Genomic DNA, 13,261 nt, shown 5'->3' with positions numbered 1-13,261 from the left:
CCCATCCCCAGAAAAAGTGGGGAGATGGCACAGCAGTGGTGGGAAGGTTGGCTGTTGGAGGGGGAAGAACTCCTGCAGTGATGGGGATTCCCTGCTTGGAGTGAGTGGTCACGGAAGTGATCACACTAGCTGAAGACACCTGCAGGGATGGGGGAGGGGGAGGTTTCTGCAGTGAAGTAGCGCTTTGCACAGGAAAGGGTCGGGCTTCTTGGGGGCTCGGGGTTCCTACGGTGATGGGGCCCTGGGGTTCGCTGCAGTGATGAGGGTCACTGCAGTGATGAAAAGCTGAGCCATTGTGGGGGTGAGGGGTGAGGGGGCAGGGGTGGGGTAATATCGGGATAGCTGGGGTTGCTGCAGTGCGGGGATGGGGGGACTGAAAATTGAGCCCCTCTGCTGCACTTGCAGAGCCCCTCACTTCCTGAAGGATGGAAAGGGTGGGGCCTCGAAGGCCTCCGCCCCGCACTGATGGGGGGCTGCGCGGGGCGAGGACGCGGTTCCTGCACTGCGGCGCCTGGTCTGGCTGGAGCGGCCGGCGCTGGCGCGGAGGCGGTACCGCGCCCGAAGGGGGCGGGGAGCAGCAGCCCCGCCGCAGCGACAGGCGGGGCCAAGGCCAGCTGGAGGGGCCGCCTTCCGAGCGGGGGCGGGACCAGCACCCACCCGGCCGACGCCCCTGGGCGGACTCAGAGCGGTCGCGGCGGGCGCCCGGCAGGTGTCCAGGCTGAATGTGGACCGGGTCGCAGAGGCGGTACCACCTATCCTGGTCCCGTCGTGGCGCCCAGAACTCCGCAGAGGACGCGACGGTGAGGCTGGGGCTGCCTGAGGGGAGGGGGACGATCCCCAGACCCAGCCCGCAGCATCCATAGACAGTTCGGCTGTGCGGGCGGCGGCGACTGCAGCCCCCCTTCCCAATCCCAGGTCACTTCTGCCAGGATGGGGAGAGGTGCCCTGGACGGATGCCAACTAATCCCTCTGCCCAACACCTCTCCGGGTCTTGCCTCCGTAAGACCCCCTCCTTTCGCTTCCCATCTCGTTCTTCCCAACCCAATCCCCTCCACTCCGGCCTGCAGCCCGTCTCAGCGCCCTTGTCAGTTGAGGAGCCCGAGAGAGAGAGAGAGAGAGAGAGAGAGAGAGAGAGAGAGAGAGAGAGAGAGAGAGAGAGAGAGAGAGAGAGAGAGAGAGAGAGAGAGAGAGAGAGAGAGAGAGAGAGAGAGAGAGAGAGAGAGAGAGGGACTGCGGCCCTTCGGCTCCCCGTCCCACCCCGCCCCTGCTATCCCTTGCTGGGCTAGGGAGACCCAGAAGGATGCTGGCCCTTTAAACCCTTGCTCCCCACCCAGAGCATCTTCCATCTCTCCACCCGCGCCACTTCCAACAGCTGGCAGCCGCGGGGAGCCCCGGGGGGCCGGCAGGTACTGGGGTGGCGGTGAGGCCCGGGAGGGTGTGATGGAACAGCTGCGACACTACCCCCCCCCCCCGCCCCTAGAGGAGCCGGCGGCGGGACTGCTGGGCGCCCGTAGCTCCAGTTAAACATTAACCCTCCGCTCCCCGGGTCCCCGTGCTGCCTGGAGCTGCGCTCCGCCCCGGATTCCCAGGTAACCGGCGAAGATGCCCATCCCGCCACCCCCGCTGCCTCCCTCCCCTCGCCACCTGTCCGCCGGGCCGGGCTCAGCCTCGCGCCCCCTGCAGGTCCGCGTCCCAGCGCCGGAGTTAGAGCCTCCCCGCCTGCTTTCAGGAGGGTGGGGCGGAACGCCCTGAACTCACGCCGCGCACCCCTCATCGAGCACCCCCTCCACCAGAGGCACCATGCCCGGTCTGTACTGCCCCTCCAGCTGGACGCCGCTGCCGCTCACGGACTCCTGGGTTCGGGCCTGCGCCAATGGACCCTGCCTCAGCCTGCGGGCCCGGCTCACCTACCACAACCCACAGCCGCAGCCTGTGGACGGTGAGGCCCGGGCGGGGGCACAGGGTGGTGGCCAGCGCAAGCCTAGCAAGGTCCGACATCGCCGGTGCCCCCCTCCCGCCCCAGGCGTGTTTGTGTACCCGCTGGCCGAGGCCGAAGTGGTTTCGGGCTTCGAGGCGGAGGCCGCCGGACGGCGCGTCTCCTTCCAGCTGCAGAGCCGGCGCCGCTCGCAGGACGCCTGCTGCCGCGCGGTGGGCCCCGCGCTGGGGGCCTCAACACCCCGCCGCTGTGCGCAGGGTGAGTCCAGGGCGCTTCCCGCCCCATCTCCCTGAAAGCAGCCGCACTTTAGTTCCTGCACCGCTCTGCATCCCGCCCCTCTCTGTTCCCCCTCCAGCCACTGTTTTTTTCATTCATTGATTCATCCCTTTATTCCACAGTCGAGGACTGGGCCCCTGACGTGGGCCAGGTGCTGGGGGAATGTGAACCAGGCCTGACCCGAGGTTTGCAGCCAGGTAGATAGACAAGGCAGGCAGTCCACACGTCTCTCTCTCCCTCTGGAGCTTTAGCTCCTGAGCCTGGGATGGGGTTTTGGTCATCTCGGAGTCCCAGAATCCCAGCACCTGGCACAAAATGTAGCACAAAGAGAATCAGTGAGTGCTGGGTGAGGGGATGGAAGCCCACCCCTCTGCTAGGTTTTCTGGCTTGCACTTCATTCCTTTATTTATTTGTACATTCACTTGATTCCTGCACATGGGATTTACCATCTGGGTGAGAAGAGGAACAGAATTCAGTGGTGTTGAGAGTTGGCACAAGCCCAGCACGTAGAGGCCAGAGTGAGCTCTAGGCTGAGGCCTCAGGAAAATTCCAGAAGGAAGTGGAGCCAGCATTTGACTGAAAGGAAGGGTTGGATGTAGTGATATGGAGAGGAGAGGAAAGGCACCCCAGGCAGGGGCAATCGTGTAAGCAAAGGTTTCGAAGTAAGTTATACTGGGTGATGGTAATAAAATACCTCATGTTTATAGTGATTCACAGTTGACAAAGCCCAGTCACTGATGTCACCTCATATGAATCCAGAGAGGTATGTAACGCAAGTGTTGTTCTCCTTCCCCCTTCTATAGGTGACAAAAGTAACAGCAGCAGTCTCTTAAACGTTGGATGCTTCATGTATATCATCTCATTCATTCCTCACCGCAGTCCTTGACATATAATTATGACCCCCATTTTATAAATGGGGAAACCAAGGCTCCTCTAAACAAGAGAGTTACCAAAGGATAGAATTAGAAATCACAGAGTGGAGACTCAAAACCTGACACTGTGCTCTCTTCACTGTATCAGACTGTCCCAAGCCTCAGCTGCCTGGGATGGAAGCCCCTTTCTTCCTTCTTACCTTCCTTTTTTTCCTTCCATTTTTTTCTTCCCTTCATTTATTCAGCAAGTATTTTTCAAAAGAATGGGTCAATGATTATTGTGGGGAAATGAGGTGAAGTAGGGCTGTAAAGGTAGGCTGGGGCCAGACCATGTAGGGCCTTGACCATCACTGTATACCCCTGGCCATTTTCCCTTTAGCAGCAGTGGTGATGCCCATGACTCCACCCGTCCGCAAACAAACCGAGATCTAAGTAAAATGATGTGCTTGGTATGTAAATGTCCTCTAGCTAGCTTCCAAATAGATTACAGTTCCTGAATTCCTCTTGGGTAGAAAATTCTGGAGCCACACCTAGTGGGCAGTGGGGAGTCCGTGACTGTTCATGAGCAGGGAATTTGTGAGCAGGTGGGTACCAGGCTATGGGAGATGTCAGCGAGGGTTCTTTAGGAAGATGAGGCCCAAGGGTTGAACAGGCTGGAGCAGGTAAAGAAAGAGAGGTGGAGGGTATGGGTCCCCCAGGACCTTAGGGGTGGTGTGGACATGCCCCCTTCTCCTCAGCCCTCTATTAGCAGTGATGTCACTGCTGCCTTTCCTAATGACAGCCAGCTCCTTCTACCATCAACCTGCCTCTCCTTCAACCATCGTTCATCTCATGCCTCCATCCTGCATCACCAGTGCATTAGCCCAGCATCCCTCCAACCTCACAAAATCCTCCTTGCCCAAGCTCCCCTGATTCAGTGCCTGCTCCTACCTGCAGATTCCCCCATCTCGTCTGCTTCCAGCCCTCTCTGACCCCTTTCCTCACTCATCATAGGTCATCTTGTCTTGGATCTGGCCCAGGCCCGGTCCACACTGGTGCTGCCCACAGGCCTCATCGCCGCAGCCGGCACCATGACAGTGACCCTGCGCAGCAGCCGGGAGCTGCCCTCCAGGCCTGACGGGGTGCTGTGCGTGGCCCTGCCCTCCGTGCTCACCCCTCTGGCCCCGCCAGGCCCGCTGGGGCCCCCCAGGCCTCCGGGGCTCTGTGACGACAGGTTGGGCCTATGGTGATTCTCTTCGTCCCTCCCTCGACTTCTCTGGGTCTAGTGCGGGTGAGGGGGCTTTGGCAGGGTGCCCCGGGGGATGGGCAGGGTGGGGAAGGGCTGAGGCCAGTCAGCCAGAGGGGCTAGGGGCCCTGGTAGTGACCCTCCTTGTGTTCCTTTCCAGTCCCACCAGCTGCTTCGGAATGGGCAGCCCTGAGGGGGAGGGGCCGGCCTGGGAGGAGCCAGCTGCCCCTCTGGACGTGTTCTCAGGCCCTGCCCGTTGCCCGGCCCCGTACACCTTCTCCTTCGAGATGCTGGTGACTGGGCCATGCCTGCTCGCAGGTGGGTGCCCCTCTCAGCATAGCTGACTGGGAAATAACTGAAGGTTCAGGGATGGGAGGAACACAGGACAAAAAGAAGACAGGGACCTAAGCCTTAGGAACCTCTAGTCTCACGGTGGGATCACCCCCTGGCCACTTCCACACAACAAACACACCCCTAGGTTTGTCAGTGTCATTTATTTATATCCCACTCCACTCACCAATGAGAAGAGAGATGCTTACAATGAGACCGGTCCAAGTGATGAATTTGAGTTTTCTTGTGCACGAGGTGGACCAGGACGTTAAATCAGCAGTTGGTTGATATAGAACTGTTTGGCCAGGCAGGATGTACCTGGGAATTCTGCTCCCAGTCCATGAAAGCAGGTAAATCCCCGCTTGCCCACTCCATAGCTTGGACTCTGAGAGCTGAGCTCAAGCAGTCATGATCCCGGCCCCCAGCACTATTGCCTGGGAAGGTGATAGTTGTGCTCTTAGTACTGGCTTGGGGTGGGGCAATCATCACCTCTCCCTGCCTCTACATCCCTCAGGCCTGGAGAGCCCCTCTCATGCTCTGCGGGCAGATGCCCCCCCTCATGCCAGCTCTGCAGCCACCATCTGTGTCACTCTGGCAGAGGGCCACCACTGCGACCGGGCCTTGGAGATCCTGCTGCACCCCAGTGGTGAGAGACTGGGACACACAGTAGGCCAGCTCTGACCTGCTTCAGGACCACCTCATTTGTGAGGGTGGGCCTGGTGGTACAGGGAGGCTGGATCGGCAAAGTTCTCCCAGGACAGTGGGCCTGAGCAGTTGGGGTCTAGAGACAGGGACTTCCCTGACAGAGCTGTGTCCCCTTCTCCCCAGAGCCCCACCAGCCACACCTGATGCTGGAGGCCGGCAGCCTGAGCTCAGCAGAATATGAGGCCCAGGTGAGGGCCCGCCGGGATTTCCAGAGGCTGCAGCGAAGGGACAGTGAGGGGGACCGGCAGGTATGGCTGCCTGGGGTCCTGGCCTGGCCCCTGGTCCCACTTCTGGCTGTGTTAGTGCAGGAGGAGAAGGCGAGCAGGCTTACGTTGGGATGGGCAGGGGGCTTCTGCTCTCAGCAGGAGCTCTCAGTAGCTGCCACTACCCTCCCGGAGGACTGATGAGTATTTTCACAGGAGGGCCCACTCAAGTGTCCCTGGAATGTGTCTCGGAGGATTGGGGGTAGGACTGACCTAGGCAGAGGACAGCCACTTGTCTCTGCCCTCGCTTTTATTCAGATGACTACAAAAGGGTGCCCCCTCTGGGTGGACTGGATTGAAAAAGTCTCCGGGGCTAGGTCCTGCTGCCAGCCTAGGTCGGAGCTGCACTCAGCCTGGCCCAGGATGACTTGGGGCTCCCCTGCTCAGGTGTGGTTCCTGCAGCGACGCTTCCACAAGGACATCCTGCTGAACCCCGTGCTGGTGCTTAGCTTCTGCCCGGACCTGAGCTCCAAGCCTGGACACCTGGGCACAGCTACTCGGGAGCTCCTCTTCCTGTTGGATGGCAGCAGCATGGCACACAAGGCCTGTGGGAGCATGGTGTGGGCAGGCCTGGGGTTAGGTGCAGCAGTGGGTCTGAGGTGGGCTGGGGGGCAGCCTCCTGAAGACACACACACACACACACACACACACACACACACACACACACACACACCCCTCTCTCTCCTTCTCATGCTCATACATACATGCATTTCTCCCAGATTCCAAGAGCCTCTTTCATATGTAAAGTTACATTCAGTCACACCGAATCTCAAACCCAAGGATTCACATACACCTCCAGGGTCACATGCACAATCATCTCTCATACAGAGTCTCCCTCACATGCCAGGGTCTCACTCACAGCCTCACACATACAGGGCCTCACCCAGATTACCCCTCATTCTACACACGGCCTGGAGAAAGCAAGCAATCTGGCATCCCTTGTTCTCTACCGGTGCCAGTGGGGCCTGCCTCACCCTGCCCTCCCTGGCTCTCCCCAGGATGCCATCGTTTTGGCCGTGAAGTCACTCCCGCCCCAGACACTCATCAACCTGGCCACGTTTGGCACATTGGTGCAGCCCCTCTTCCCAGAGAGCCGGCCTTGCAATGATGTGAGTGTGGCCCGGGGCTTTGGTGGCCTAGCCAGAGGCGTCTCAGCCAGTGTGGCCCAGCCCATGTCCTTTTCCTCCAGGAAGCTGTGAAGCTGATCTGCGAGAGCGTTGAGATGCTGCAGGCTGCGGGCGGCCCGCCGGATGTGAGGTCTGCACTGGACTGGGCCCTTGGGCAGCCCCAGCACAGGGCCCACCCTCGGCAGCTGTTCCTGCTCACCGCTGCCTCGCCCATGGCTGCTGTGACCCACCACACCCTGGAGCTCATGAGGTGGCACCGGGGGGCAGCCAGGTAGGATGGAGTGGGCAGAGCCAGGATCCTGAAGTTGGCCTCCCAAAGAGGCTCCGGAAGGTCACGGCTGCTCCCCTTCTCTTGTCAGGTGCTTCTCCTTTGGGCTGGGGCCTGCCTGCCGCCAGCTGCTGCAGGGTCTGTCTGCCCTCAGCAGGGGCCAGGCCTACTTCCTGAGGCCTGGGGAAAGGCTGCAGCCCATGGTGAGCTTGAGCCTGGGCCCTGTTCCCTATGCGTCTAAGTCCTCCTCCCAAGTTGCACTGAGTCTGAAACAGAACCTGGTCAGGTCGTGGGGTCTCCAGGCACCCTGCTGTGGGGTGCTGCAGGAGGCTGGAAGTGTGGGGGACATGGCCTCTGACTGCTTCCCAAATCTTGCTCTCAGTTTTGTCCGGGTACTAAGCCATATCTTTGAAAAGTCTTGCCTTATCCACGTGGCACAGTTCAGGCCAGGAGAAGCACCGAGCCCTGAGCACTGAACACTCAGTCCCCTTGCTTGTTCCTACCCCCATTCCTTCCCCCAACCCCAGCCGGACCCTGCTCCCCTCAGCCAGAGGCTGGGTAGATGGCATCAGCAGAAGGGCAGCCTTCCCAGTCTGTTGGCTGTGTGGCACCTCTTTCTCTCCCATGGCCTCCCTCTGGTCACTCCTCACAGCTGGTGCAGGCCCTGCGGAAGGCACTGGAGCCTGCGTTGAGCGACATCTCTGTGGACTGGTTTGTGCCCGATGCGGTGGAGGCACTGCTGACGCCCCGGGAGATCCCAGCGCTCTATCCTGGGGACCAGCTGCTCGGTTACTGCTCACTCTTCAGGGTGGACAGCTTCCGGTCCCGCCCCCTAGGGGTAAGCCTGGGCTGGGGTGTGGGAGGTGGGCCTGGGATGGCTGAAGCCCCTGCATCTCTGCAAAACCCATTTCCTATTCCCTGTGCCTCTCTCTGCCAAACGCTCCTACTGCTACCCACTAGACCTCCTTAGAGACGATACTGGGTCCCTCAAGGTGGCTGCAGCCTGCCTCCCTCATAAGGTCTTCCACTGAGCTGTCCTGTAAAGTGCTACCCTTGGTCACTAAAGCACACAGTTACAGGGAACAGCGCCAGCATTAGTTTCAAGGTTTTTGTTGAAACTTGCTCATTACTTCACACAGTGCCTGCAAAAAGCACCATCTGGATTATTTCCTGTAACATTCAGGGACAGACAGAGCATTGTCTAAGTGAAATCTCAAATCCCAACTCTGCCATGTACTAACCATTTGATTTTGGACAAGTCACTTAACCTCTCTGAGCCCATTTCCTTGTACTGATTTTTTTCATAAGGTTGTAATTAGAAGTCATAACATGTGTGCTCTTGGTAGGATACTTGACACATAGGAGGAGTTGGATAAATGACTGTTATTTTTATTATGAAAAGCTTTATCTCTCTAGAAGAACCAAGCATGCTTCCTACTTTTTGATCAGGAGAGCTGTATAATGGACTGCTGGTCTTTTTCCCTGGCTGCCAGGAAGCTCAGGGCCAAACCTGCAGCTCAGCCACAGCATCTCTAGTAACCCTATGGTCAGCATGTATGCTTCCTCTTTCCTTAGTACTGGGCTTTCACTTCTGGTTTATTATCTTTATCGCCTCTTGCAGTGAGTCATCTTAAATCCTGTTTGGAAAGAGGTAGTGTATAACTATAATCAGTTGTTGTTGTTTTTCCCCCAACGTCTATCCCTCTCCAGGGCCAAGAGCCTGGCTGGCAGAGCTTGGGCAGCTCCGTGTTCCCATCCCCAGAGGAAGCACCATCTGCCACCAGCCCTGGCACCGAGCCCACTGGCACCTCAGAGCCACTGGGAACAGGCACTGTGTCAGCAGAGCTGTCCAGCCCGTGGGCTGCTGGGGACTCAGATCGGAGTGAGTGCCTGAGTGTATGTGTGTTGGAGGAGGAGTGGGCAGTGGGAGGGGCCAGGGCTGGAATCTATTCTCCTGCCTCCCAATAGGTACTGATGCTCTGACAGACCCAGTCACGGACCCTGGACCTAACCCCTCTTCTGACACAGCCATATGGCGCCGCATCTTCCAGTCCTCGTACATCCGGGAGCAGTATGTGCTTACCCACTGCTCTGCCAGCCCAGAGCCAGGCCCAGGCTCCACAGGCAGCAGCGAGTCCCCCGTCTCGCAGGGCCCTGGGTCCCCCGAAGGCAGTGCTCCCCTGGATCCCCCTTCTCAGCAGGGCTGCCGCAGCCTGGCCTGGGGAGAATCTGCTGGCTCCCACTCCTGCCCCCTGCCTCCACCCCCACTGGCTCCAGTCAAGGTGAGATTCAATCCACATCCATCTACCATGTATCCAGCAAATATTTATTGACCATTGGCTGTATGCCATAAATTGTGCAGTGGTTACTATGAAGTCTACCTGAAGAAATAGATGGGTAATGATGGTATAATGTATAGTGATGAATCCATGCAACATACATTGATGAGCACAGGGATGTGGCTTTATGGGGGTTCAGAGTCAAGGTGACTAACCCTGTCTGAGGAAGTCAGGAAAGCAAGAGGCACCTCTGGAAGAATAAGAAGTTAGCTAGGCAAAACGGGAGAAGACATGAATAAAAACAGACAAGCAATAACCTCAACTGAGACATAGGCATGGAGTGAGATGACGATGGGAAGGGGGTCAGGCACCAGAAGGAGTCTGGCCTCACCCCTAAGGGTGGTGAGCAGCCATCCAGGGTTCCAGACAAAGGGGCATGTGGCCAGCTGTGTATGTATGTCTGATGTCCAGGAGCTCTGCATTCCTTGACCATTGGACCCCCCCCCCCACCTTCACACATGCAGACTGGGGCCTTGAGTGCTGAGGTGCTGGGCCGTCGACACAGAGCAGCTCTAACTGGCCAAAGCCTCTCATCGCCCCCCGGCCGGGTGAACTCAGTCCCTGGCCATCTCCGGCACCCCTCTCTGGGTGTAGCACCAGATGGGCCAGGCCCTGAGCCAGGGCAGCTGCTGGGACAGGGCCTGGATGACTCAGGTAAGGGTTATGGGGAGCTGGGTTCTGACACCACGTAGACTTTGGGGAGGTGGAGCCCAGGGCACTCCACTGCCCCTGCTCCTACCATCGTCTCTCCCCAGGAAACCTGCTCTCCCCAGCCCCCATGGACTGGGACATGTTGATGGAACCACCCTTCTTGTTCACGGCTGTTCCCCCCAGTGGGGAGTTGGCCCCTCCAGCAATACCACTGCCTCCCCAGCCTCCGCGCTGCCATGTGGTGATCCGGGCCCTGTGCGGGGAGCAGCCTATGAGCTGGGAGGTGGGCGTTGGGCTGGAGATGCTGTGGGGGCCTAGGGATGCTGGCTCACTGCCTCCGTCACCCCCTGAAAGCGGAAATGCTTGGGACCAAGCACTCCATCGACTGACAGCGGCTTCCGTGGTCCGGGACAACGAGCAGCTGGCTCTCCGAGGACGGGGCGAGACCAGGGCTGACCGGGGTGAGTTGCTGGTGGCCCCAGTCAGGGCTCAAGGAGCCTGTATGGGACAGAGAGTGGCAGAGGCATAGGTCTGTGGGATCACTCGCCATACCTCACCTTGCTCACAAGTGATTTGAGGCGGCTCACCCACATTGTTAAGAAAAAAAAATTAAGCAGGGCAATGGGGAAAAAAGGGATAATAAAAGGAAGCAGAGAATGAGATTATATCAAAGATGCACACCATGAGGTTTTGTGCCCTTGCAAGCATGGGACCCCAAACTGGCAAGCTTCCTAGCAGCCAACAGAGAGGGAATTTCATCTTGTAATGATTCACAGTGCCCATAACATAAAAACAAATCTGTCATTTAGGAAGATTATTAAAATTAAATAAAGTTAAAATGTCAGTTCTTCAGTTGCACTAGCCACACTTCAAATGCTTAATAGTCACATGGGACTAGTGGCTACTATACTGGATCATGCAGATGTAGAACATTTCCATCATTGCAGGAAGTTCTGTTGGGCAGTGCTGAAATGAGTGGATGGAAAAGGTACCAGTCAATGCCTCCCCTGGGCTGTATCCAGAATGTTGACTTTGTGGGTGGCCAGGGGCCTAGTCCTGGTACAATGTGGTTGAGTGTTCAGCCTAACCACTTCTTGTCAAAGCTGAGGAGTCTGAGCTGACCCCAAGAAGGAACTCCACTCTGTTCAAAAGTGGACAGAAGGCTGGGAATTCCCTGGTGGTCCAGTGGTTAGGACTCAGTGCTTTCACTGCTGGGGCCCAGGTCCAATCCTTGGTCGGGGAACTACTAAGATCCCGCAAGCCTGGAGGCACAGCCAAAAAAACCCAAAAATATGTACAGAGGGAGAAGCTATGGGAGCACTGAGATTTTTTCTGTGAAGCCCTTTGTAGAGAGTGGGTGCTGGGAGCACACCCCCCTCCCAGTCAACATGTGGCCCCTTGGGTTTTTTTTTGTTTTGTTTTGTTTTTAATTTTATTTATTTATGGCTGTGTTGGGTCTTCGTTTCTGTGCGAGGGCTTTCCCTAGTTGCGGCAAGTGGGGGCCACTCTTCATCGCAGTGCGCGGGCCTCTCACTATCACAGCCTCTCTTGCTGCAGAGCACAGGCTCCAGATGCGCAGGCTCAGTAATTGTGGCTCACGGGCCTAGTTGTTCTGTGGCATGTGGGATCTTCCCGGACCAGGGCTCGAACCCGTGTCCCCTGCATTGGCAGGCAGATTTTAAACCACTGCGCCACCAGGGAAGCCCGGCCCCTTGGTTTTGCAGGTCATGCCCGGAGGCCCTGGCTCCGAGCCCTTCAGACAAGCAAGGTCAGCTCTGCCCCTTCCTGCTTCACCTGCCCTGTAGCTGTGGATGCTACCACCAGAGAGGTCCTACCTTCAGCCCTGCAGGTGCACAGCTCAGGTAGGTAAGGTCCCTTCCAGGTGACCTCCCAGGTGCGGGTTCTCATCTCACTGGCCACCCTCTGAGACATACCTCACCCCTGTCTTCTGTGCCCCTGCAGAGCTAGCCGAACCCCCAGGCACCCCTCCTGCCTCTCAAGGTCATCTAGATGCAGCTCCTCTGCCCACAGCCGTCCACTCTAAAGGTAACACTCAAGTTTGGGTAAATGGTAGGGACCAACCAAGGCTTAGGGACCACCACTGAATGGCTCCAGTTCAGGACTTAAGGGAGGCTCTCTGGCAGGCGGCTGGGAGCCGGACCAAATTGGCAACTCCAGTTCTGCTTTGGGGGACCGCGCAGCCCCCATCGGAGGTCCTCATCGTCTGCCCCCTGAGCCTCCCTCTCGGCTCAGCCTGGGCCGTCAGAAGGCCAGAGGCCCAGACAGCCATAGACTCTGCAGCCCCAACACGGGCCAAGCCAGTGACAGCAACAGTGAAGGCAGCAACCATGACTACCTGCCCTTGGTGAGGACTCGGGAGGTGGAGGGTGGCACTGCCAGGGCCAGGGCGCTGTCTCAGCTCGATTCTCCCCCCACCTCCTCTCTCCTCAGGTGCGCTTGCAGGAGGCACCTGGCTCCTTCCGCCTAGACGCGCCGTTTTGCACAGCGGTGCGCATCTCGCGGGAGCGCCTGTGCCGCGCCTCGCCCTTCGCTGCGCATCGCACCAGCCTCAGCCCCACCTCGGCCTCCTCTCCCTGGGCACTTCTAGGCCATGGTGCTGGCCAGGGTGACAGTGCCACAGCCTCTTGCAGCCCATCCCCCAGTTCAGGCTCTGAGGGTCCAGGCCAGGTGGACAGTGGCCGGGGCTCAGACACCGAGGCCTCGGAGGGGGCGGAAGGGCCTGGTGGTGCCGACCTGCGGGGCCGGACTTGGGCCACTGCTGTGGCGCTTGCGTGGTTGGAGCACCGCTGTGCCGCGGCCTTCGGCGAGTGGGAACTGGCGGCAGCTAAGGCTGACTGTTGGCTGCAGGCCCAGCACCTGCCCGACGGCCTCGACCTGGCCAACCTCAAGGCCGCAGCCCGGGGTCTCTTCCTGCTGCTGCGCCACTGGGACCAGAACCTGCAGCTGCACCTGCTGTGCTACAGCCCAGCAAACATGTGAGGGTCACTGGTTGCTCTGGCTGGCACCCCCCAACAAACTCAAGTCACTGCCACCCAGAGCCGGCCTCTTGGTGCTGGGAAGGGGTGGGCTGGTGACAGTCCGCCCCTACTGCTTCTCATTCCCTTCACAAAATCCTCTTGCCCCACAAAAAGTGCCTGCCTGTGCTCTCTCCTGCTCCTTCCGCCCCATGCCCCTTCCCCTCTGAGCTCTGTGCAGTGCAGTAGAAGGGGAGAGAGCCACAGTCCCTAAATCCTACGCAATAAAGTGCC

General features: G+C 58.6%; 1 protein-coding gene across 1 annotated transcript; it reads left to right on the top strand.

The window, feature by feature from the left end:
- Positions 1-1,591: 1,591 nt before the first annotated feature.
- VWA5B2 (von Willebrand factor A domain containing 5B2) lies at positions 1,592-13,242 on the top strand. Its single transcript, XM_027110365.1, has 18 exons — positions 1,592-2,194; positions 4,078-4,297; positions 4,416-4,627; positions 5,154-5,285; positions 5,468-5,592; positions 5,995-6,150; positions 6,606-6,716; positions 6,797-7,005; positions 7,094-7,205; positions 7,655-7,840; positions 8,713-8,884; positions 8,971-9,284; positions 9,806-9,995; positions 10,097-10,453; positions 11,717-11,854; positions 11,955-12,038; positions 12,113-12,357; positions 12,444-13,242. Exons 1-18 carry the CDS (start codon positions 1,801-1,803, stop codon positions 12,990-12,992), a joined length of 3,906 nt encoding a protein of 1,301 aa, XP_026966166.1. The 5' UTR covers positions 1,592-1,800; the 3' UTR covers positions 12,993-13,242.
- The last annotated feature ends 19 nt before the right edge of the window (positions 13,243-13,261 follow it).

The sequence above is a fragment of the Aethalodelphis obliquidens genome, unplaced genomic scaffold, assembly GCF_003676395.1.
Source record: "Aethalodelphis obliquidens isolate GAN/ISIS:26980383/991018 unplaced genomic scaffold, ASM367639v1 scaffold1, whole genome shotgun sequence".
In the NCBI taxonomy this organism is placed as follows: domain Eukaryota; kingdom Metazoa; phylum Chordata; class Mammalia; order Artiodactyla; family Delphinidae; genus Aethalodelphis; species Aethalodelphis obliquidens.
Note: the sequence above shows the minus strand (reverse complement) of the source record. Positions and strands in the feature narration are given on the sequence as shown.